The sequence below is a fragment of the Corythoichthys intestinalis genome, chromosome 2, assembly GCF_030265065.1.
Source record: "Corythoichthys intestinalis isolate RoL2023-P3 chromosome 2, ASM3026506v1, whole genome shotgun sequence".
NCBI lineage: Eukaryota > Metazoa > Chordata > Actinopteri > Syngnathiformes > Syngnathidae > Corythoichthys > Corythoichthys intestinalis.
In genome coordinates this window covers 10,232,336-10,259,157 of record NC_080396.1, presented here as the reverse complement: position 1 = coordinate 10,259,157, position 26,822 = coordinate 10,232,336, and the positions used below count along the sequence as shown (strand labels likewise).

Here is a 26,822-nt window from a genome sequence, read left to right as displayed (position 1 = left end):
AGTTAAACGATGATTGACAGCTGCTGCGCTGTGATGTCCGCTTCTTTGGCAAGACCAAAGGGCGTATGTGGATTAAAAAAAATAAAAACTATCGCACGTCCTTGCGATGGGACTATCGCGCACGCACACATCGCGATGGCGATGTTTAAACGATATATCGTTCAGGCTTACCGTACAGTATTTGTATTCATCCCGTACCGTCACGGTATGGGCATTACAGTTCGGTTCACGCAGTCAGAAAGCGAATATATTAGAGTAAAAAAAATAATAAACATCCATGTATGAGTTAGTTCTCCTTTACTTCATGGAGCAGTACAGGTGATGCGCCTAAACCAACAACCGACATTACGGGAACACCGTACGACATTATTTATTATTTTGATTATTGTGTCATGTTACGGAACTTGTTGTTCTATTGCTTTGTTTCCAAAGAAGTCATCCTTCTCCCGTCCAAATCCGTCTCCTTTGCTTTTTACCTAATGTAACAAGTAATCTTAATGGGAAGGCAAACAGCCAATCAGTGTATTTCCACCAGCTCTCTGATTGGTTGACAAACCGGCGAGCGCAGGGGTCGAGAGATTGAGCGAGAGAGGGAGGGGTGAATTGAGTGGATAAAACTAAACATACAAACACAATTATGGGGCACAGAGTAGATTTTTTTTTTTTTGCTCAATATGTTTTTCTGTGCTCAAAATCTATCATTGCTTGCTCAAATTCTTTAATTGCTTGCTGAATATATTTTTCTGTGCTCAAAATCAATTTTTTTGTGCTCAAAATCTACCATTGCTAGCTCAGAATTATGGCACAAATATAACGCCATAGAAGGCGAGCAGTCTAGTGATGCAATTGGTCTCCATAAGTACTTTTTCTTGTTTATTTCAGTATTAAGTCATTGAAGTATTGTATTGTTATGGAAATACATTTACCGTGTTTTTTGGACTACACGTCACACCTGAGTATAAGTCGCACCAGCCAAAAAATGCGCAATGAAAAGGAAAAAAAAACATATATAAGTCACACCGGAGTATTAAGTCGCATTTTTGGGGGGAAATTTATTTGATAGAATCCAGCATCAAGAACAGACATGTCATCTTGAAAGGCAATTTAAAATACAATAGAGAACAACAGGCTGAAAAGGTGTACGATATGCTAACATTACATGATGCTAGACGTTAGATCGGGCCTAAAATATCCAGCCTGACCCGACCAGCCCGCAGGTATTAAAGCCCGACGCAGCACGAGCTCGATTTGCTTGCCCGAGCCCGGAAAAGAAACGAAATCTAATGTTTTATTTGCGAGTACTCAGGAGAAGGAGGAAATGCGGTGGTGCGATGCGTGGTTGTGTTTTGTGTGATCACGTTTGTGATGATGCCGGTGCAAAATGCATAATGATAACGAATTAAAGCCTGCCTTTTGTAACGAATTCTCCCGGTTAAACAAGACTGTAAGATGGATATTCAGTAAACATTTATATCTTTTATATTTGCGCGTCTGTTCTAACATGCGGATAGTGGATTTGACATTTATTTTAATCTCCTCGAGTTGGCAGAAAAAAATGCAAGTTTTCTCAGTGTTTAAATAGTTTGCATATTTTTATGATCATTATTATTGCATTTACACAATGAAATAACACTGGAAAAGATTGTTAAATATATTTCTCGTATGAGACCAAATCGCCACATTCGTTTACATTCAGCGAAGCCGACACAGTTTTCCGTATAGCATCTTCAACAATCAATTTCAATCCTTTCCATATCCCATTCCTACCACAGTTGTTTGCTTTTCAATTCCCCTGTCTTTAGTTTGTTTTTCAGTCCTATAGATGCTCCATATCGAAAAGGAAATACCACGATGCTCGCTGAGGGGAAGATTGAAAAGAGAGCGGGGCCACTGCGTTCACATGCGCAGGCATGCACAGCACCTTCTCTGTGTTATCTAAATTATTTATTTTATTAACATCCATACATCGTTTTAGTATAAATATATGAATATATATTATTATTTTTAAAAAAATGTTAGTGAGAGAGAAGGCGGCCCGACCCGACTGTAAATAATCACACATAAGTCGCTCCAGAGTATAAGACGCACCCTCTGCCAAACTATGGGAAAAAACTGTGACTTATAGTCCGAAAAATACGGTAGATTAAAAACTTCATTATACATGTCAAATGAATGAACAAATATTATTTTACCTTAACTGAATTAGCACCTTGGCAGTATTACCTCCTCCCCTCCCATGTTTAGTCGGGCAAAAAAACAAAACAAAGAGTTTGAGTCAAACTCCCCCCCCCCCGCTTTAATCCATGTGTACTGTAAATCTACCCTTAGCTGTACATATTATTGAATGTATTTGTTTTTCTTTGCAGGCGAACCTTGTGCCTAACATCTCCTTCTCCCAGGCAACGCCACCCAAAGGTCCTCATTTAAGTTTGTCCCAGAGCGCCACGACGCCATCTACACCCTTGACGCCGCTGTCCGAATCCCCCTCGGTCCTCACTCCCAACGGCGGCTTCAGCGGAACCCCTGTTCGCAGGCGGTACAGCCGCTCAGTCAGTCAAGGTGAATGAGTAACATCCACTTTAAAGAGCATTGTGAACCCGCATTAAATCAGGGCAAGACTTTCAAATTTTAAGCCTTGTTGTCTATCGACAGATATTGTTGACAACAAGGAGTTCTACCTGAGCACGGAAATTAGGCCTCCATTTACATATGCATCTCTCATACGACAGGTAAAGGCTGAGTTTCATTAGAGTGTAACATTTTATGTTTACTTCAAACAATGTCCTCCATTTCCTTTAGGCAATATACGAATCACCGCGCAATCAGCTGACTTTAAACGAAATCTACAACTGGTTCACAAGAAACTTTGCCTATTTCCGACGCAATGCAGCCACATGGAAGGTGGGACGCCACAATAATGGGCAAATTTTGTGTCAGTCACGTGTGCATATGAAAATGGAATTTTCTGGAATTGTGCAGAATGCTGTGAGACACAACCTGAGCCTCCATAAGTGCTTTGTTCGCCTGGAGAATGTGAAGGGTGCCGTGTGGACGGTGGACGAGATCGAGTTCCACAGAAGAAGGCCCCAGAAGGCCACCGGTAATGGGTGAGTTGGCTAATGCCTTGTTGACGCCACAACATCTCAGACCCGACGTTCCGCCCGAATGTTTTTGGGAGCGCCGGCGTCAACGACTCGTGGAGCCTTAAGACTTTCTTTTTTTTCTTTTCAATTACAGATCTGTTTTGAAAAACAGAAGTTTAGCCGGGTCTGCTTCCCAGGTAGGTTGCGTCAGCGAGGCATTGTCATCTTATTTGCTGTGATGATTATGACATTTTTTACCCCTTTTGCAGCTTGGAAATCTAGACTCAAATTCCTTCTACAACCCAGGTGCGATGGGCAACATCCCATTGCATTCCCTGCCCCATATTCTTCAAGAGCAGATGAATGGAGCCCTCGCCAATGGGTCCGGGTACCAAAGCGACAGCAGTGCGACGCAATCGCCTCCGCAAGCTTTGTATGTGCCACACACCTAATTGAACAAGTGCCGATTAACTCATTGGCTGCGACTGACAGTGACAGACGAGGCTGATCTGCTCTAAAAATGAACTGTTTTTATATTGAACACAGTCACTTTGGCATATTACAGTGCTGGCCAAATGTATTGACACCCCTGCAATTCTGTCAGATATTGGTCAATTTCTACCAGAAAATGATAGCAATTACGAATGCTTTGGTAGTGATATCTTTATTTATTTTTGCTTGCAATGAAAAACACAAAAGAGAATGAAAAAAGAAAATTAAATCATTATTATTTTCCACAAAACTCCAAAAATTGGCCGAACAAAAGTATGGACACCCTCAGCCTAATACTTAGTAGCACAACCTTTAGACCAGGACTACACATGTGTACCAATCTGGTGTCTTACAAGTGTAATCAGTTGATTGTAGTCAGGTGCTGCTTGTTTTAGCAGAAACCTCATTGGTTAAACCAGACATGTCCAAAGTCCGGCCCGGGGGCCAAATGCGGCCCGTGGACAAATTTCGTCCGGCCCTCAGCCTCTGTCATAAAATCAATAACGTCTGCCCCGCAGACAGACTTAATAAATTGGTCAGCAGTACTGCTACCAGCATATGAAGTAGCTTACACACTAAATGCTGTTCTTCATTTATCCACTAAAAGGCAGCAGCACTCCAAGCAACATTACCCCGTGTGACCCTTTACTCCTAATTTTCTAAAATGGCGACAATCAACAAACAAAAGAAAGTTGACTGCGACAGCCGACGCTTCAAGGATAGGTGGAAACTGGACTATTTCTCCTCTCAAATACGCAAGAACTGTGTCTGCCTCATTTGCAAAGAGACAGTCGCTGCTTTTAAAGAGTTCAATGTGAGGCGATATTACCAAACAAGACACGCTGACATGTACGACAAGATTACAGGGAAGATACGTAGCAATAAATTGAAGCAACTTGAAGCATAAGCGGATTTTAAGAGGGGGCCAGCCCCCCCCCCCCCACCCCCCCCCCACCCACCCCCGGACCGAAAAGTATCATTGCATGAAATTGACTTTCCTATATACATAAAAGTTGTAAAGCAAAAACACTGCAACCAAAATGAATGGAACTAAATTATTTTTCGAACAGATCATGTGACCACCACCGTAGATGGTCATTTGCTTTGCATATAATTTTCAACAACAAAACTTAGGGGAGGCCAATTTTATTTTTCAAATGATTTTTTTCTTTGTATGAAAATATTTTTTTGATTCAAGCAACTTTTTGGGGGGATTGATTTAGACACAATGTCTTACCCATAATACGGCCCACACACAAAAACGATTGCTTCAATCAAATACAACTCTTTCAATGAAAAATTAAGTGTTCAAATTAGGGCTGTCAAAATTATCGCGTTAACGGGCGTTAATTGATTTTTTAAATTAATCACGTTAAAATATTTGACGCAATTAACGCACTAGGCCCGCTCAGACAGATTTAAATGTCAGTACAGTGAAAGGCCAACTTGTTAATTGTGTTTTATGGAGTTTTTCCGCCCTCTGCTGGCGCTTGGGTGTGACTTGAATATGTTATGTGGCGTAATGTCGCCCTCTGCTGGCGATTCAGTGCAGCTGAATATTTGGGTTTAGGCGCGCTTTTCTGACGTGATTATATGTCAACGCGAACTCACACTAATAGACAGTGCTATTCAGACCAGCTAACGTCCGCATCCAGTATTCAGTGGCAGTTCTCATAGCCCCACCACGCTGTTTGTGTCTAATACATGCATCGCTTGTGAGTTATATTCCTCCTTTGTTTATATTCATGAGCATTAGATAGTTATTGATGATGTGTATTTGAATTTGTTCACATATATGGTGAAATGCAGTTACATTGTTAGATGCTAGTGCTACTGCTCAAATGGACACGTGTGTGTACATTTTATGTTATTTTGTGATTTATGCAAGTTATTGACACATTGCCTTGTTATTTTCAGTTTTACAAAAATACAAGAAACATGCTCCTGTCAAAAAGAGATGACTTCAGTAAAGCCCATGCAACTTTGCCACACCGTCTGATTTCTTTTTGGAACTTATGTTCGCTATCTGTCAATTTGTGTACTCACACACATTGAGGACAGAATAGGGCTACTAGTTTATTTTTTGATTGAAAATTTTACAAATTTTATTAAAACAAAAACATTAAGAGGCGTTTTAATATAACATTTCTATAACTTGTACTAATATTCATCTTTTAAGAACTGCAAGTCTTTCTATCCATGGATCACTTTAACAGAATGTTAATAATGTTAATGCCATCTTGTTGATTTATTGTTATAATAAACAAATACAGTCCTTATGTACCGTATGTTGAATGTATATATCCATCTTGTCTTATCTTTCCATTCCAACAATAATTTACAGAAAAATATGGCATATTTTAAAGATGGTTTGAATTGCGATTAATTGCGATTAATTACGATTAATTAATTTTTAAGCTGTAATTAACTCGATTAAAAATTTTAATCGTTTGACAGCCCTAGTTCAAATGCAAATTTTTCAATCTCGAATAATTTTTCGCCTTCAAAAAGGTTTTCTATGGTTCTAGGTTGTGAGATTGTTGTAATTATTAATTAAAAAATAATAATAAAGCCAATGTGACACACAGAATCGCTTGCTAAAATTTGCTTCAAATATATTGTTCTACGTAAAGGACGTCAGCCAAGGTCGGCCCCTTACATTTTTACCACAGCAAATCTGGCCCCCTTTGCAAAAAGTTTGGACACCCCTGGGTTAAACGGTTTGTGCTCGATCGGTAGGAACAAAAACCAGGGGGTCCTTGAGGACCGGTTAAGGAACCACTGCTTTAGACAGAATGACTGCAAACAACCGCTTCTGATATCCATCAATGAGATTCTTACAATACTCTGCTGGAATTTTTTACCATTCTTCAGGCATGAAAATCTCTCACCTTTCGGCGAAATCCGCCGTTTTGAAGTCAAAAAGGGTGACCTACGTGAATTGTGTAGATCTGAGGAGAAACTTTTTAAGAGGGGGGGGTCCGGAGTAGGCACGGTTACCAGTGTCACGGTTTACCATGGTATGAAAACATCGCGGTTTCAAAACCACTAAAATTATCTGTCACACCGTAGTACAGGATTCGCTATTATTTTTCATGTGTCAAAAATGCAGCAGAAAATGGCACGGCAGCGCTCACCCCTTCCCTTGTTGCTGTGTTTGTCAGTGACGCTATTTCAGCGAAACCAAAAACAAACACAAGGCGTACTTTTCTTCAATTTATTGAGCTCTCAAATCGTGGTAGCTGAAATATAAAAAATGAATACATTTAAAACATTGTACAATAGTATTTTTCCATGTGTGAGTAGCGTCAACAGATTAGCACCATGAAAAAGTTCGCCAAAAACAAAACACATTTTCCTTTCAAACTCAATATATAAAGTAACTCAAAACTTAAAAAGATTAATGTTAGCCTAGGCTTAGCTGGGAGAGCAACTTCGTCGAGGTTTTAAGCCTCACAGCCGCAGAGTGAGGAACAAGCTTGAAGTGGGAAAAAAGGATAGCGTCAAAGATCGCTAATTACGACAGACGATCTTGCCCTAAGCACAAATTTACATTCACTGGACGAGGAGAGGTCTCACTCTCAATATTTTTTTTTAGATGAATGCATGTGCCAGCATATTGAATTTGGTGAGTAATGGTTTCAATCCTTTTCATATTTTAAGGTATAACAAAGTTACTGCCATTTGTTGCAGCTTGTGTCGAACACTGGCAGAGCTAGCCAAATCTCCGGTGGAAAAAATATCTCCCATTAAGTTAGCGTCATGCTTGTGTATTTAACGGTAATATCAAAGAAGAAACACAAGCTTCTTTCTAATATCGCTGTAATTGGTATTTCAGGGACGTGTGGCGCCATTTTTTCAGTGCGACATTCGTGCACAGTGTTGAACACCTAACTGGTTTAGCTTCAAAATAAACTTTGTTTCTAAATATAACATGGCCAACACAAGGTATGTGTGTCTGTGGTGCCTCCTACAGATTACTGAAACGGTGTGTTTCGACAGAGCTCAATATTTTGTTGGCAGCACTTTGAAAATAAACCATTACAACGCCATTTTAATTAAACGAATACTCGAAGCAGCAAAATTTAATTTGAATCTTTTCTTCTAATCGAATACTGGAGTTAATCGATTAATCGTTACGGCACTAGTCCAATCCATTTTGACTGGGGGGGGCGAATGAACAAACTTTATTGGAAAATGCCTTAAAAGGAATAGGACGTGAAAACTAGAAAATGGAAGACTTTTTAATGCCAAAATGTCCAATTCTGGATTGACCCATATTTGAAAAATTGCTGACGATGATCGAACGATCGCTGCCAGCCCCTCCAGTCAAAACATATTGGACATCTATCTGCTGTAAATGGCACTACATCTTGATCATTTCATGCCAGCCATTCCAGTTCAAAAGGATCTGACGTCTGTCACTGTCAATAGTCGTAAACGACTAAATGCAAATAATTTCCTTGTATTCCCGCAGCATCAAAGAGGAGCAGGAGGACGAGGAAATCAGTGAAAATTACCCTTACGAATCTCCCGAGAGCACAGACGAGCACGGGCACAGCCCCGAGACGAACCGTGACGAAGAACACGGCAGCCCCGAACGACTGCGTTTGGACCGCGTGCCCTCGCTCTGACCGCGATGTCCGACATCTGTGACCGCGTATTCCAAAAGAGTTCCAAAAGCTACTGCTTCATCCACATAACCAAACACACTCTTGTAGTTCTTTTATTATTTATCAGTATTTTGTTTGGTTTCTTTGAATCAAGTTTTTAATTCTGTACAGTCAAGTGACATCACACAAACTTGTCTTTTCATGGTTGATTTTTTTTTTTTTTTTTTTTTTTAAACATGAGCACGAGGAGCAGAAGAAGCCAAAGGAAAGGGAACACTGATAGGGAGCACTTCACACTTAAAAGCAAAAACAAAATACAAACACTAGTTGATTTTTTATTTTAGCCATATTATATATACATTTGTAGAGAGATGATTCCTGATATGTTCACTGCCTACGCGATCGCATATATTTGTATGTATAGATATCATCAGGTGATTCGATAACAGAATGTCTTTATACGTGTTGGTATTTTTCACCCCCGCCACAAACATTGCTGAATTTTATCAAATTGAGCATGTAAGAGTAGATGATATAGAAATACCTTTTACTGTAAGTCAACTATGAAGAATAAATTCATCATAATAACTGTCAAAGCTGTGTGGATTTTTTTGGTTGGGGGGTTGTAATAGTGTGCATTAGAAAATATTTGGGAAAAGAGCTATTGAAATTATTTGGGGGTGTTTCTACATCACTTCCTGTCAATGGAATTGAAGTACATACAGTGGGGAGAACAAGTATTTGATACACTGCTGATTTTGCTGGTTTTCCCACTTGCAAAGCATGTAGAGGTCTGTAATTTGTATCATAAATTCTCTTCAACTGTCTAATACAAAAAACCAGAAAATCACGTATGATTTTTAAATAATAAATTTGCATTTAATTGCATGAAATAAGTATTTGATACATCACAAAAATCGAACTTAATATTTGGTACAGAAACCTTTGTCTGCTATTACAGATACCAAACGTTTCCTGTAGTCCTTGACAAGGTTTGCACACACTGCAGCAGGGATTTTGGCCCACCCCACCATGCAGATCTCCAGAGCCTTCAGGTTTCGGCGTTGCTGCCGGGCAAGATGGACTTTCAGCTCCCTCCATAGATTTTCTATCGGGTTCAGATCTGGTGACTGGCCAGGCCACTCCAGGACCTTTAGATGCTTCTTACGGAGCCACTCTTTAGTTGCCTTGGCTGTGTGCTTTGGGTCGTTGTCATGCTGGAAGACCCAGCCACGACCCATCTTCAGGGCTCTCACTGAAGGAAGGAGGTTGTCAGCCAAGATCTGGCGATACATAGCCCCATCCATCCTCCCCTCAATACGGTGCAGTCGTCCTGTAACCTTGGCAGAGAAGCAGCCCCAAAAAATGATGTTTCCTCCTCCATGTTTCACGGTTGGGATGGTGTTCTTGGGGTTGTACTCATCCTTCTTTTTCCTCCAAACATGACAAGCCGAGTTTAGACCAAAAAGTTCAATTTTGGTGTCATCCGACCACATGACCTTCTCCCATTGCTCCTCTGGATCATCCAGATGGCAAACTTCAGACGTGTCTGGACAAGCACTGGCTTCAGCAGCGGGACCTTGCATGCGCTGTAGGATTTTAATCCATGACGGCATAATGTGTTTCCGATGGTTTTCTTCGAGACTGTGGTTCCAGCTCTCTTCAGGTCATTGACCAGGTCCTTCCGTGTAGTTCTGGGCTGATTCCTCACCTTCCTCATGATCAATGATGCCCCACGAGGTGAGATCTTGCATGGAGCCCCAGAACGAGGCAGACTGACCATCAGCTTCTTCCATTTTCTAATAATTGCTCCAACAGTTGTTACCTTCTCACCAAGCTGCTTGCTTATTTTCCTGTAGCCCATCCCAGCCTTGTGCGGGTCTATTATTTTATCCCTGATGTCTTTCCACAGCTCTTTGGTCTTGGCCATTGTGGAGAGGTTGGAGTTTGTTTGAGCGTGTGAACAGGTGTCTTTTATACAGGTAACAAGTTCAAACTGGTGCAGTTACTTCCGGTAATGAGTGGAGAACAGGAGGGGTTCTTAAAAAAGAACTAAGAGCCAAAATATTTACTAGTTGGTAATGCTTCAAATACTTATTTCATGCAGTTAAATACAAATTTATTATTTAGAAGTTATACAATGTGATTTTCTGGATTTTTGTATTAGATTCCGTCCCCCACAGTTGAAGAGAACATATGATACAAATTAGAGACCTCTACATGGCTTGCAAGTGGGAAAACCAGCAAAATCGGCAGTGTATCAAATACTTTTTCTCCCCACTGTAGCTGTCAATGGCATTAGTGTAAATTGGCCTCAATGGAATCTATGTACAGTATATAGCCGTCTTTGGAATAGGTGTCAACGATATAGACATCTATGGAAGTCATTGGAATTGTGAACATCAATGGAAAGCCTTCCAAACTGATATTCACTGCTGGCCAAAAGTATTGGCACCCCTGCAATTCTGTCGGATAATGTTCAATTTCTCCCAGAAAATGATTGCAATTAGAAAGGCTTTGGTAGTAATATCTCCATTTATTTTGCTTGCAATGAAAAAAAAAAAATCATCATTTTACACAAAACTCCCAAAATGGGCCGGACAAAAGTATTGGCACCCTCAGCGTAATGCTTGGTAGCACAACCTTTAGACAAAATAACTGCGAACAACCGCTTCCGGTATCCATCAATGAGTTTCTTACAATGCTCTGTTGGAATTTTAGACCATTCATCTTTGAGCAACTGCTCCAGGTCTCTGAGATTTGAAGGGTGCCTTCTCCAAACTGCCATTTTCAGATCTCTCCACAGGTGTTTTATGGGATTCAGGTCTGGACTCATTGCTGGCCACTTTAGAAGTCTCCAGTGCTTTCTCTCAAACCATTTTCTAGTGCTTTTTGAAGTGTGTTTTGGGTCATTGTCCTGCTGGAAGACCTATGACCTCTGAGGGAGACCCAGCTTTCTCACACTGGGCCCTACATTATGCTGCAGAATTTGTTGGTAGTCTTCAGACTTCATAATACCATGCACACGTTCAAGCAGTCCAGTGCCAGAGGCAGCAAAGCAACCCCAAAACATCAGGGACCTCCACCATGTTTGACTGTGGGGACTGTATTCTTCTCTGTGAAGGCCCCTTTTTTTACCTGTAAACTCTTATGTTCATTCCTTTTCCCAAAAAGCTCTACTTTTGTTTCATCTGACGAGAGAATATTCTTTCAAAACATTTTTGGCTTCCTCAGGTAAGTTTTGGCAAACTCCAGCCTGGATTTTTTATGTCTGGGTCAGAAGTGGAGTCTTCCTGGGTAGCCTAACGTAGAATTTCTTTTCATTCAGACGCCGACAGATAGTACGGGTTGACACTGTTGTACCCTCAGACAACAGGACAGCTTGAACTTGTTGGATGTTAGTCTAGGTTCTTTATCCACCATCCGCACAATCTTTCGTCAAAATGTCTCATCCATTTTTATTTTCTGTCCACATCTAGGGAGCCACAGTGCCATGGGCTTTACACTCATTGATGACACTGCGCACGGTAGACAGGGACATTCAGGTCTTTGGAGATGGACTTGTAGCCTTGAGATTGCCCATGCTTCCTCACAATTTGGCTTCTCAAGTCCTCAGACAGTTATTTGGTCTTCTTTCTTTTCTCCATACTCAATGTGGTACACACAAGGACACAGGACAGAGGTTGAGTCAACTTTAATCCATTTTAACTAGCTGCAGGTGAGATTTAGTTATTGCCACCATCCGTTATGTGCCACAGGTAAGTAGAGAAGCATCACATGATTTTTCAAAGGGTGCCAATACTTTTGTCTGGTCCAGTTTTGTGTAAAGTGATGATTTAATTTTTTTCCCTATTCTCTTTTGTGTCTTTCATTGCGAGCAAAATCAATGACGATATTGCTACCAAACCATTTGTAATTGCAATCATTTTCTGGGAAAAATGATTAAAAACCAGAAAAAGCTGGCAGCTTCTTTGCCGATGTTACAATAATAACAATTGTCACCTTAACTTATGAAGACTGGCGAACGGAGGTCGCAGGAGGACCGTCAAGCGTGTAGACATATTCTGGCCGTATTGTCGACCCAGTTGACTGACGCACACACCACGCTGATAATTTTTCTAACATTTCCATCTTAATTTCAAGGCTAAGCATCACATTTTTCCTTTTTTCACCACCTGCACTTACCTTCTCGGGACCCATGTTTATTTCTCTCACAAGAAAATCTGCCGTGCATCCATCTTGCGGGAAACCAAATTGCGACGGTGTCATAAATCGTCGTATTTCGAGCATTTTGTCGTCATAAGCGGATTTTAAGGGGGGGCCAGGCCCCACCTGGTGGCCGAAAATTGTCATTGCATGTAATAGACTTTCCTATATATATAAAAGTTGTAAAGCAATAAAACCACAACAAAAGTGAATGAAATGAACAAAAAATATATATTTTTGTAATTGGTCAAAATTATTTTTCGAGCACCATAGACCAGGGGTCCCCAAACTTTTTCCTGTGAGGGCCACATAACCCTTCTCTTCTCTGATGAGGGGCCGGGGTCAGTTTGTAACAGAAAAAGTGTGACGATTGCAGGAGTGCCTAAATGTAAAAATGTATTGTTTTTCAGAAAGCCACAATCAAATAACCCTTTCTGGATTCTTCACGGAACCAAAGTAAATAAAATAAAAATGATATAATATAATATAGTATAATATAATATAATATAATATAATATAATATAATATAATATAATATAATTAGGGCTGTCAAATTATTAAAATTTTTAAGCGAGTTAATCACAGCTTAAAAATTAATCGTAATTAATCGCAATTCAAACATCTCTAAAATATGCCTTATTTTTCTGTAAATTATTGTTGGAATGGAAAGATAGGACACAAGACGGATATATACATTCAACATACTGTACATAAGTACTGTATTTGTTTATTATAACAATAAATCAACAAGATGGCATTAACATTAATATTCTGTCAAAGCAATCCCTGGATAGAAAGACTTGTAGTTCTTAAAAGATAGATTTTAGTACAAATTATAGAAATTTTATGTTAAAACCCCTCTTAATGTTTTCGTTTTAATAAAATTGGTAAAATTTTCAATCAAAAAAATTAACTAGTAGCTCACCATTGTTGATGTCAAGAATTACACAATGCTCATGGTGCATAAAATCAGTCGCACCCAAGCGCCAGCAGAGGGAGACAAAAAACACAAGTAACAAGTGGACATGACACTGCTGTCATTTTAATCTGTTTGAGCGGGGCATATGCGTTAATTGCGTCAAATATTTTAACGTGATTAATGAAAAAAATTAATTACCGCCCGTTAACGTGATAACTTTGACAGCCCTTAATATCATATCATATCATATCATCAGGGGTGCACATAATTTTTTTGCCCAGGTTCTCAGAGGAGGACCTGGAGATGTGACTTGGTCCTCATTGAGCTTGAGAGCCGACCCACCTGATGCGATAAATTTATGACAAGCTTTACTTAGAGCCAATTAACTTTGATTAATTATATTAACAGTTAATGCTTGATTAACATCAACTGGCACAACAAAATTGCCATTACTTTGAAGTGAAATGTAAAGAAATAAACATAAAAGCACCAATTCAAAATAAAGGGCATTATGCGGCTCCCACATTAACTCCAAGCCTTTTTAAAAGTGGGATGTCCTCCTCATAAGACCTCATTGAACGTGCATGTTTAGCTTTGTAAAATGCGAGCAAAAACACGTTTGTCAGTGCATGTCGCTGTTCATTACCTTTATTCCGCCCTATTCCGCCACATGTCCATAGGGCGAGTGGGGTCCTGTTTGACATCGATAGTTTGCTTAATTGCCACATGCTCTCTGTTTTTTTCGTGCTTTTCAAAGTTTGGATGGCTGAAATTCTTTGACCCTACATAAAATGCGTTGCTCTAATCGGCGACATTGGGATTCTCACGGCACATTTTGTACCGCATTTCCGTGCGAGCATCATTCGCCTCTAGCCATGGTACCTCCTGTAGCCACTTTTCAGCAAAAGTCCTTTTTTTCGGTAGCTCCGGTGACGTCTCTGTCGTCTGTCTGTCTTTTGACGGGGGTGGGGGAACACAGAAGTAATTACTCAGTGTGGCCTGCCTCATCGACATTTTGAGAAGTTATTTTCTCGTGTCCGCCGCAAATAGAGTGGTCAGCCATCGGTACGCAAAAGCGTATGGAAGCCGTTGAGGGCCAGCGCGTTTGTCTACGTCCAGTACGCATGTGCGGACCACTTATGTGCACCCCTGAATATAATATAATATAATATAATATCATGTAATATAATATAATATAATAATACTGTATTAATTAAATAGATAATAACCAAATAACCATTGCTCAGTTCTTCACAGAAAAAAGCCAGGACATAAATAACTCTATTGAGAGAAAAAAAAAAAAAAAAAAAAATTTTTTTTTTTTTTTTTTTTTTTTTTTTACAATTTTTTTTTGTTTTGTTTTGTTCAGGGGGCCGGACCAAATGTGGCTGCGGGCCGTATCCGGCCCGCGGGCCGTAGTTTGGGGACCCCTGCCATAGACAGTCATTCGCTTTGCATATAATTTTCACAAAAAAATTTTTTTTTTTTTTTAAAGATTTTTTTTCTTTGATTGAAAATATACAGTATATTTTTTTTGATTGAAGCAAGTTTTTTTGGATTAAATATTTAGACACAAATGTCCTAATCATAATATGGCCCAAGCACAAAAAAGATCAAAGAAAACTTTTTCAATGAAAAATTAAGTGTTCAAATGCAAAATTTTCAATCTCAAATATTTTTTCGCATTCAAAACTTTTTCTGTTTCAAATTTTTCTTTTTTTGACTGAAGTGGTTTTCTTTTTGAAAATCTATATATTTTGTTAAGCAACTTATTTTTAGATTGAATAATAAAGACAATGTCCTAGCCAAAATGTGGCCCAAACACAAATCAACATTACTTAAATGAAAAAAAAAAAGGACTTTAAAAAAAAAAAAATCAAAGAAAAATCGCTTTCACATCCATTTTTTAAAAGTTTTTTTTTTAATTTCACATTTGTTTTTGAATAAAAACACTTTTTTTTTAATTGAAGCGACATTTTTTGGGTTGAAAATATATACAGTATTTTGATTGAAGCAACTTGTTTAAAATTTATTTGAAGCAACTTTTTTTTGATTGAATATTAAAGACACAAATCTACCTCCATAATTGTCAACTTATTATTATATATATTCTTGAAAGTTATTTTTTTTTGCTGACACTGCGTTTCGGGGTCAGCGACATGTTCTTAGATCCCATGCCAACTCTCGCACGCACACACTAGATATCATCTAATAGTAACCTAGATGTGCTACATTAGATCCCATGCTATTCGCTGCGAGCCCAGAGCGACGCGTAGTCCATATACTACATTGATGAATTAGAAACCGCCATGACTGAATGGAAGTTAAGCAGGCCAAATCAATCCATACCAGTGACTATAGATAATGTTGCAAATACTGTTAATTCAGTACATGTTACAGATGGACTCGGACCACAAATAGGATGTTTTGCTTATATGGTAAATTTCACTGCTAAGAGAGCTGCAGCAATCAACAGTGTGCCCCACTTTACTAACATTAAAGATTGTTCTCAGCACTTATATACCAAATTTCTTCAAATCAGTAAGAAGTAAGCACATAAATATGATAGACTAAAATGCTTGTTTATATGATGGCACTGTTATTTTTGCTTATATGATGGCACTGCTATTTTTGCTTGTTAGCAAAAAAAATTAAATAAAATAATAATATCAACGGTTGTATTTTCTGTTTCAGAGCATTAAATTTATTGAATTGTATCGAAAATCGTACCGAACCATGACTTAACTGTATCGTTGCATCCCTTATACGTATATATATATATATATATATATATATATATATATATATATATTGCAAACAGAGTGGTATCGGAATGGTATCGGTATCGGCCGATACTGCACAGCCAGGTATCTGTATCGGTATCGGGCCCCAAAAAATGGTATTGGTGCAACACTAATATAAAATTTATCAAGTTTATATATATTTTATATGGAACTTCTATGGAAAGCATGTGACACTCAAACCACATATATGATCCTAAGTAAATTTTACAATAGGAAACCTGAATACAGTGGTATGAAAAAGTATCTGAACCTTTTGGAATTTCTCACATTTCTGCATAAAATCATCATCAAATGTGAGCTTTGTCAAAATCATATAGATGAAAATACAGTGTCTGCTTCAACTAAAGCCACCCAAACAATTATAGGTTTTCATATTTTAATGAGGATAGCATGCAAACAATGACAGAAGGGGGGGGGAAATAAGTAAGTGAACACTCTGCCTGAGGAGATTTATAGAGCAATTGAAGCCAATTTTTACCAAACAATTTAAGTCAGCTGTGTGCCCACCAGGGGTCGCGTTAACCGAATATTTTCCGTCGTTGACCGATTTTTTGAAACGGTGACGGAAAAAACTGAAGTCCATCCGTCATTTTGACAGGTTGCAATTCACACCTCAGACCACAGGGTGGCGAGTGAGCATATTAATCAGCTATTGTCTCTCTTGATGCATGACGTCGTTGGCCTTACTCTGAAAAATGTCAAGGCAACTGAGTGTCCGAAGTTTCTTCAAAAAGCCCCAAAACGACGATGGTGTTGATAAAAGAGGTGAAAAAAGAGGGACTGCACAAGCGGGCACGCAATTCAAGTCCATGCGCACCAGGAGGAAGGTGTGAAACTACGTTCAGGCCACAGCAGGTGAACTGTTAATTTCATTGTTCCATATGCTACATATGGTAGGCTACCTACCTACTGGGGCCACAGTCAGCTGTTTTTGTCACTGCGGAGAAAAAGTTACATATTCATCTGCTTGATGTGTGATGGCACGGTGTGGATTCTCTGTTAAGCTTGTTCGGACAGAATATTATTTAAAATGAATGAAAACTAAATACTATTGAATATGTTGAAGCGGTATGCAATGTTAAGAGTCTTGTTAGCTCGAACTGCTGTGTCCAGCCGCTGTAGCTCTGCTGCTCTCTGTGAACTCTCTATTCAAGCCAGAACGCGCGCGGCTCTTAACTGTCTCTGTCACGTGACCAAATGGACACACAAGTACGGAAAGTGAATTATGCCAAACAAAGGGTCACCACAATGTCATTATCATCATTTTAAAAATTTAAGTGACGGGTAAAAATAGATTATGAGCGGATTTTTATGACCCTTTCAGTCAAAATGACAGACAACGAAAAAGTCTAGCACAACCTCTGTTGCCCACTCACTGATAAGCAGTGTTGTTAATAATGGCGTTAGAATATAACGGCGTTACTGACAGCGTTATTTTCTTCAGTAGTGAGTAATCTAATCAATTACTTTTCTCATCTTGGCAACGCCGTTACCGTTACTGAGGCGGGAAGGGCGTACGTTACTATGCGTTACTATGTTGGTTGACTGACGCGAGAAAAGTCTGAGAAAGACGGACTCACGGAGACGACAGAGCATAGCAGGAATGGGGAGGAGGCAAGGGAGTGTGATGCCGTAGCAAACGCGATGCTACTATGCTAGGTGGCTCCAATAATACCTGACTGTAGCCGATAGCCTACAAACTATGCCCACATGATGCTACGGTACATATCACATATATACAGAACTAGATGCAAATGATAGACACGGCGGCATTAGCAACATCTATAAAGAACTAGATGCGTTAGTAAACAGCCGCCATCTTAAAGCAGTAGACTTCTCAAGAAGGCTCTGTTGTAGAGAACCTTCCTAGCCAACCTAAGTAACTTTTTATCTAAAATGTTCCTAAATGGGCCAAACTTAACTTAAATCTATCTTTAAATGATGAAACTGTTTTAAAACTTACACATGTCGAAAGTAGACACAAGGGAACTAATGCAATAACGGGAGCAATTTTAACAACTTTAATGGTTGATTCACAACATTAAATGACTTCCACACATAGCAAAGGTTACTCTCTAGTTATCGTAATATCTGCAATACCCCTGTGTCTATTTAAGTTTAGGGTAAACAATTGGGCTAGGGCCAATTGTCCCAAAAACCCTTTAAACTTCACATTGTGTGACCTGTTTCTTTTTTTTTTTTTTTTTTTTTTTTTAGGAAAAAAAACCATGAAATCATCACCAGTTACTTTGCCAAGTAACTAATTACTCTTACATTCAGATAACTGAGTTACTAACACAATAACTTTTTGGGAGAAGTAAATTGTAACTCTAATTAATTACTTTTTTAAAGTAAGATTAACAACACTGCTGATAAGTGGTTTAAAGCTGCCCTGCCCATGATAAAAAACACACCTGGTAAGAATTGTCTTTATGAGAAGCATTGATGTGCATCATGGCTCGGTCAAAAGAGCTGTCTGAAGACTTGCGAGCAAGGAAGGTTGATTTGTATATAGTTGGGAAAAGGATACAAAACCATCTCTGAAAGTCTGGATGTTCATTAATTGACAATCAGAGAAGTTGTCTACAAACGGAGAGAGTTTGGCACTGTTGCTTCTCTCCTAAAGAGTGGCCATCCATCAAAGATGACGCCAAGAGTTCAGTGCAGAATACCCAGAGAGGTAAAAAAAAAAAACCCTAGAGTGTCTGCTAAAGACTTAGAAAATCACTGGCCCAGTCTAATATCTCTGTGCACACATCGACTATATGTAAAACTATGGCCAAGAATTGTGGTCATGGAAGGACTCAACGAGGAAGCCACTGCTGTCTCAAAAAAACAAAACAAAAACAAAAAAACATTGTCTCTAGTTTATTGTCCGCAAAAAGGCACTTGGACACTCCACAGACGTTTTGGCAAAATATTTTGTGGACTGATGAAACCGAAGTTGAATGGGTTGTTCGGTGTAACACACAACGTCATGTGTTAAGCAAAAAATGAAACAGCTCACCAACATCAACACCTCATCCCCGCCGTGAAGCTTGAAGTGGAGGAAACATCATGATTTTGGGCTGTTTTTCTGCCTCAGGGCCTGGACAACTTGCAATCATTAATGGAAGAATGAATTCATAGGTTTATCAGGATGTTTTGCAGAAAAACCTGAGGCTGTCTGTCAGACAGTTGAAGGTAAAAAGAGAGTGGATGCTGCAACAAGACAATGATCCAAACACAGAAGTAAATCAACTAGAGAATGGTTTCAGAAGAACAAAATACACGTTCTGGGGTGGCCAAGTCAAAGTCCAGACTTGAACCCCATTGAGACGGTGTGGTGTTGAAGTAGAGAGACAGAAACAGTGACATTTTGCAGCTCTCTTTGTAGCATTTCCTCGTTGTGAATAATTCCCCCTCAACGGGCTGACTGGTCCTTCTCAAGCCATTTATTTAGTTATTGGGGAAAAATACATGGATAAAAAGAATATCCTGTAAAAATATTGGAGTAGAGAGACTGAAACAATGACTTTTTGCGGCTCTCTTTGTCGCGTTTTCCTCGTTCTGAATAATTCCCCCTCAATGGGCTGAATAGTAAAACCGATGAGCCCATTCTCCCGCTGACGTCATCCACCTGTTGGGGATGCTAGAGCCCTATAATGGTAGGCGTGGCTAACCGGCAGATTAAAAGACTAATTTCTCGTCATCTGCGGTTTGCTAAATTGTTGTATATAGTCGAATCGTCTCAAAATATGATTTTAATTCACATAATAACGCTATTTAAGACTTTTTTTCTCATGTCGTATGCTCTTTAAATGTGATGGTTCACTTACTTATTTTTCCCCCTTTTGTCATTGTTTGCATACTATCCTCATTAAAATATGAAAACCTGTAAATGTTTGGGTGGTTTTAGTTAAAGCAGACAGTTTTTTCATCTGTGTGATTTTGACCAAGATCAGATCACATTTAATGGTGATTTCATGCAGAAATGTGAGAAATTACAAAAGGTTCAGATACTTTTTCATACCACTGTAATTAGGGAACCTAACACATAAGGAAAAGATATATATGACTGGTCACATTGCTGGCAGAAAGTCGAATTTGTTCCCAAAGAAGGGTTGGACTCCGCCAAGGCTGCCCTTTGTCATCGATTCTGTTCATAATTTTCATGGACTGAATTTCTCGGTGCAGCCGAAGCGTTGAGGGGGTCCGGTTTGGTGGCCTCAGCACTGCGTCTCTGCTTTTTGTAGATGATGTGGTCAGTGTTGTTAATAACGGCGTTACAATATAACGGCGTTACTAACGGCGTTATTTTTTTCAGTAATGAGTAATCTAATTAATTACTTTTCTCATCTTGGCAACGCCGTTACCGTTACTGAGGCGGGAAAGGCGTGCGTTACTATGCGTTACTAAGTTGGTTGAATTTAAAAAAAGTCTGAGAGAAACGGACTCACGGGGACGAGAGCAGAGCAGGAGTGGGGGAGACGCCGCTGCAACCGCGATGCTAGGTGGCTCCAATAATACCTGACTGCAGCCATAGCCGACAAACTACGCCCACATGACACGGTAGATATCATATTATAGAACTAGATGCAAATGACAGACACTGCTGCACTGCCAACATGTTTTAAGGACTACATGCGTTTGTAAACAGCCGCCATCTTAAAGCAGTAGACCTCTCAGGAAGGCCCTGATGTAGAGATCCTTCCTAGCGAACCCAAGTAATTTTTTAAAATCTAAAATGCTCCTAAATCGGCAAAATCTTAACTTAAATCTATCTTTAAATGATGAAACAGTTTTAAAACTTACACATGTTTAAAGTAGACAGAAGGGAACTAATGCAATAACGGGAGAAATTTTAACAACTTTAACGATTGATTCACAACTTTAAATGACTTCCACACATAGCAAAGGTTACTAGCTAGTTATCGCAATACCCTTGTGTCTAGTTAAGTGGAGGGTAAAGAATTGGGCTAGGGCCAATTGTCCCCCAAACACTTTAAGCTTCACATTGTGTGACGTGTGTGTGTGTTTTTTTTTTTTTTTTTTTTTTTTTGAGAAAAAAAAATATATCACTAGTTACTTTGCCAAGTAACTAATTACTCTTACATTCAGGTAACTGAGTTACTAACGCAATTACTTTTTGGGAGAAGTAATTTGTAACTGTAATTAATTACTTTTTTAAAGTAAAATTAACAACACTGCATGGCACTAAATGCGTTAGTAGACAGCCGCCATCTTAAAGCAGTACTTTTTAGGACGGCTCTGTTGTAGAGAACCTTCCTAGCGAACCTAAGTAACTTTTTATCCAAAATACTTCTAAATCGGCAAAATCTTGACTTGAATCTATCTTTAAATGATGAAACAGTTTTAAAACTTTCATATGTCGAAATTAGAGAGAAAGGAACAAATGCAATAATGGGAGCAATTTTAACAACTTTTTACAGTTGATTCAGGGTAAAGGGTAAATTAGGGTAAAGAATTGGGCTCGGGCCAATTGTACCAAAAACCTTCACAAAAAACTTCACATAGTGTGGCCAATGTTTTTTTTTTTTTTTTTTTTTTGAGGGAAAAAAAAAAAAAGTAATTATCACCAATTACTTTGCCAAGTAACTAATTACTCTTACATTCAGGTAATTGAGTTACTAACGCAATTACTTTTTGGGAGAAGTAATTTGTAACTATAATTAATTACTTTTTTTCAGTAAGATCAACAACACTGGATGTGGTGCTGTTGGCTTAATCACGCCGTGATCTCCAACTCTCACTGGAGCGGTTCGCAGCCAAATGTGAAGCGGTCGGGGTGAAGATCAGCTCTCATATATGAATCTAAATAAAACATTTCCATTGTTTTTTATAACTCCATGAAGTTCATGAATCCATTAAGAACATTGAAATCATTTTATTATTATTCTTTGCTAAGTAATGTAATGGTGTCTCCGGTGTCTCCTGACGTCATTAACGCTCCTCCCAATTGGTGAGTAATGATTGGCAATAGATGATGGATAAGGACGAGTAGAATAGGAGGGGATAAGATATGTGCGTTTTACCACACAGAAGTCCCATGCAGTCTACAATCGGCAGGACAAATCAGCACCAAAGACAGGTACTATTTTTTATATTACCGATACATATCATTCCAAACACACAATAATAAAATGTTATTTCTCTGCAGATGACAAAGTCTCTTGCAGACGCTCCTGTGATGGATTTTATGGAGCATTTGAAAAAAACTAACATTGAGTGTCTCGGTATGTTTACCAAATTTCCTAATTGACTAAAAGTACTGGGCCTTGAATGAATGGTTGTAAGTTACAATTAAAATCATACTGTATAGTGTGAGTGTGTGTATTTGCATGACCTATAATGCTCACTTTTGGTGAATAATTCCACGCCCTCAAATAATTAGAATGAATAATACTACTGTAATGCTAAAAATGTTCTGAAATACACATGGTTAAATTAACTCGTTGGCTGCCATTGACAACGAGAGAAACCAGAGTTGTATTTGAAATGATCTGCTTTTACATTGACCACATAGTAAATTTGGCTTATTATCACTTACATCTCTGAAATTAATTAAATTAACTGCCATTACGGCTCCTGTGTCATTTCATAAATTAACTTATGGGCTGCCATTGAAACATGATCATTCAATGCCAGTCATCCCAGTTAAAATGGATTTGACATCAATCGTCAATTGCAGTGCATGCGTTAAAATTTGAAACTTGTATTAATTACAATTATGTTACATATATTTAAAAAAAAAAAAAAAAAAAAAAAAAAAAGGCAATTTAAAGGTTAGGGATATCAAATCTAGTAATTTAGGATCAGTGCAGTAGTATGCAGTACTGTTTTGATTTTTGATTTATTTTGAGCAATGGCATTTTAATCGCATGGCAATATTTGGCAAGATATATGGGATAAATATGTAGATATTTTATGATAGAAGATTGAAATATATTTATTCTATTTCATATTTCTGATTCATATTTAAGATTTAGATTCAAATATAAGATTATATACTGTATATATAATATAATATAACATAATATAATATGATATGTAATAATATATATATTTAATATTTCAGATTTAGATATTTAATATTTCAGATTTAGATTTTGAACAATAGGGCATTTTTTGAGACCTTTGAATTTTTTTTAATGTTTCTCATTTGCACACTCATTCTGTTACATAATAAATAACGAACACTTCAAGATGATCCGCCTTTGTTTACTCAAGTCTTCGATAATCAATATGCATGCATTAAGAAATGTGGGTGGATGTACAATAATAAAGGAAATTGGTGTGTGAGTTTATGTAAGCTCTGAGTTTTGTTTTGTAAATATACATGGCTAAACGGGGAGTTAGCTGAATCGTTAATGATAACTTTACTGCATACTGCCTCATTCAAATCTTAATATATGAACATTTAAATATGTAAACTAAAGTGCAATCACATTCGTAAATGAATGGCTTCTGGTTTTTAAATGTAAATAAACCAATCTATTGTGATAAAACAACAAAATTGCAATAAGTGCATTAACCATCAAAGTGAAGTCTAAATGTAACTGTAGTCTTGAAACAAATCTGAATATGGAAAAACATTGCAATAAAATAATGCAAACTGGTTAAACTTGAGTGTGATATCTGGCGCCATCTAGCGTCGTGAATGGATATAACGTCTAGACCGCGAATATAAGACGACCCCACTTTTTCAGTATATATATATATATATATATGTATGTATATATATATATATATATATATGTATATATATATATATATATATATATATAATCATATATGATTATATATGATTAAAACTCTAATTGCAATATATATATATATATATAAGTGTCCTTGAGCAAGATGCTGAACTCCACGTTGCTCCTGGTGCTGCGTCACCAGTAGACAAACGCGCTGGCCCTCAACAGCTTCCATACGCTTTTGCGTACCGATGGCTGACCACTGTGACCACTTGCGGCAGACACGAGAAAATAACTTCTCAAAATGTCGAAGAGGCAGGCCACACTGAGCAATTACTTCCGTGTTCCCCCACCTCCGTCAAAAGACAGACAGGCGACAGAGACGTCACCGGAGCTACCGAAAAAAAGGACTTTTGCTGAAAAGTGGCTACAGGAGGTACCATGGCTAGAAGCAAATGATGCTCACATGGAAATGCGGTACAAAATGTGCCGTGAGAATCCCAATGTCGCCGATAAGAGCAGCGCATTTTATGTAGGGTCAAAGAATTTCAGCCATCCAAACTTTGAAAAGCACGAAAAAAACAGAAAGCATGTGGCAATTAAGCAAACTATCGATGTCAGACATGACCCCACTCGCCCTATGGATATATATATATTATATATATATTGCAGCTTGAGTTTTTATACCTACATACCGTATTGGCCCGAATATAAGATGGTGTTTTTTTTGCATTGAAATAAGACAGAAAAAGTGGGGGTCGTCTTATATTCGCAGTCTAGACGTTATACCAATTCACGACGCTAGATGGCGCCAGATATCATTAAAGCGATCCCCTGCAGATCTCTCAGGGTGCAGACAATTACAAAACCGTGTGCCATTTGCCAAGGCCCACAGCCTGTCAAAAGGATGGATGCTGGAAAAGTGGCAAAAGGTGGAATTTTCAGATGAATCTTCCATTGAATTACACCACATTTGCCGCAAATATTGCAGCAGACCTACTGGAGTCCGCAAGGATCCGAGATTCACTCAGAAAACAGTGAAGTTTGGTGGTGGCAAAATCATGGTCTGGGTTTACATCCAGTATAGGGGTGTGCGCGATAGATCTGCAGGGTGGAAGGCAACATAAATAGTCTGAAGTATCAACAAATCTTAGCTGCCTCTTACATTCCTAACCATAAAAAGGGATAAATTCTGCAGCAGGAAGATCAAGATCCTCCAGGACTGGCCAGCCCAGTCATCAGACATGAACACCATTGAGCATGAGCATGGAAGTCGAAACCCAAGAATGTTGATGAACTCTGGGAGGCATGCAAGACTGCTTTCTTTGATGTTCCTGATGACTTCATCAATAAATTGTATGAATCCTTGCCGAACCGCACAGATGCAGTCCTTCAAGCCCATGGAAGTCATACAAAATATTAAATTTGGATCTCACAACACAACTACTTATATTATGTAACATATTTTTGTATTTGAAGTACATGTTTTGTTCAATTTTCACACTACTTTCTGTAGGCAACAAAACTTTTATCTTGCCAAAATTTGACCTTTATGTCTTCATTCAATGATAAATGTTTTTTTTTTGTCAAACAATATATTTTTGTACATTCAACATCATTTGGGAGGGTCTTAGCTTTCATATGAGCCATTTCTGAAACCAATTGAATAATTAAAAGTCAGGTTATTAGCAGTTGTTTCTACAAAATGGACAAGCGACAAGTCTTTTGTCAGGGACTGTATATACTATATACACTAATACTTGATTTTGGTGACGGTTAGGTAGCTCTTTGGGACAGGAAGCTGACAGAGCGTGGGATGGATCCAGTATCTCGGAAGCACATTCAGACAGTTTGAGAAGCAGCAGCAGTGTGTTTTCTGATGACTCATACCAGCCCATTTCAGGGGGTACTGTACATGTCGCCGCACATGTTAAAATGTTGAAATAAACCTCTGAGGTGTTTCTTATTCACCCACCCACAGAGGACTGCGCAGAACTTCTGCTGGCTTGTCTGCATTGTCGCTTCCATGAGCTCACGCACCTGCTGGTGGACACTTTTAATCGGGCTGTCGGGCACTTATTTCCTTCAATGAGTCACATAGCTGCATCCAATGAAAATGACCACTACGGATGGGAGTGCTGGACCTGCAATTTGGAATTGGACTGGGACTGCTGCGGCCCCTGTCAGGATACAGCAGAACTTCTTGAGTTGGCCATGGAGGTATCTGAAGTTTGCTATCGCTGAGGAGAGCTGAATTAGCCAGAAGGTACATACTGAAAGTAATTCATTGCCATTCAACCTCTGATAGTTTTATATTGTGACTAAATATTGCCATCCAGTGTATTTGTTGAGCTAAACGAAATGTTCGAATAGAGTTTGACCAAAGTCTGAGTAAGTTTTATGCGTATTTTGCGTAGCTATTTTGATTGGGAATGCCAGTTCTTTACATTGTTGTGTAACTGTGTGAGAATAGGGCCTCATTAATACAGATTAAAGCGCTTTTCTTTTTGAGAACATTATTTTTTTGAGTGATAGGAATATTATTTTTGTTGTGCTTTCACTAAATATACTTATGATTGTGTTGCCAATAAACAGCGCGGTCCAATGAACGCCTGTGTCCACTCGCCTTTCTTTGCCTTTTAGCTCTCAATGTACAAAAAACGGCATCATTGTAATCTGTTTGAGGCAATGCATGAATGGGTCATTCCGCGCATGTGTTAGATGTGTCAAATATTTTAACTTGATTTAAAAAATTAATTACCGCCCGTTAACGCAATAAATTTGGCAGCTCTATTTTTTTTGGTATAAATTGTTTTCAATTACTCTGTAAGTCTCCTTAGGCAGATGATTCACTTACTTGTGCCCCCCCCCCCCCCCCTTCCGTCATTGTTTGCATTCTATCCTCATTAAAATATGAAAACATAAATATTTGGGTGGTTTTAGTTAAAGCAGACACTGTTTTTTCATCTGTGTGGTTTTAACAGATCAAATCACATTTGATGGTGAGT

At 38.6% G+C, this 26,822-nt stretch overlaps 2 protein-coding genes across 2 annotated transcripts in view; both read left to right on the top strand.

The window, feature by feature from the left end:
- LOC130907570 (forkhead box protein P1-B-like) overlaps positions 1–8,416 on the top strand; it is a 69,535-nt gene extending 61,119 nt beyond the window's left edge. Inside the window, exons 10-16 of the mRNA XM_057822826.1 lie at positions 2,367–2,559; positions 2,653–2,729; positions 2,800–2,901; positions 2,980–3,107; positions 3,238–3,280; positions 3,353–3,516; positions 8,053–8,416. Of these exons, the coding sequence (XP_057678809.1) occupies positions 2,367–2,559; positions 2,653–2,729; positions 2,800–2,901; positions 2,980–3,107; positions 3,238–3,280; positions 3,353–3,516; positions 8,053–8,209 (864 nt within the window). The 3' untranslated portion in view covers positions 8,210–8,416. The remainder of the gene's footprint in view (positions 1–2,366; positions 2,560–2,652; positions 2,730–2,799; positions 2,902–2,979; positions 3,108–3,237; positions 3,281–3,352; positions 3,517–8,052) is intronic.
- A 17,103-nt stretch (positions 8,417–25,519) lies between these two features.
- Positions 25,520–26,058, top strand: mdfic2 (MyoD family inhibitor domain containing 2). The gene is made up of 3 exons (XM_057829802.1): positions 25,520–25,541; positions 25,595–25,720; positions 25,796–26,058. Exons 1-3 carry the CDS (start codon positions 25,520–25,522, stop codon positions 26,056–26,058), a joined length of 411 nt encoding a protein of 136 aa, XP_057685785.1.
- The last annotated feature ends 764 nt before the right edge of the window (positions 26,059–26,822 follow it).

What these genes read in the sequence shown, in the direction of transcription:
- mdfic2 (XM_057829802.1), top strand. Translation starts at nt 25,520, where the DNA reads ATGGACAAGCGACAAGTCTTTT. An exon ending in GGACAAGCGACAAGTCTTTT is followed by an intron (nt 25,542 to 25,594) that starts GTCAGGGACTGT and finishes GGTGACGGTTAG; the next exon opens with GTAGCTCTTTGGGACAGGAA. An exon ending in ATACCAGCCCATTTCAGGGG is followed by an intron (nt 25,721 to 25,795) that starts GTACTGTACATG and finishes ACCCACCCACAG; the next exon opens with AGGACTGCGCAGAACTTCTG.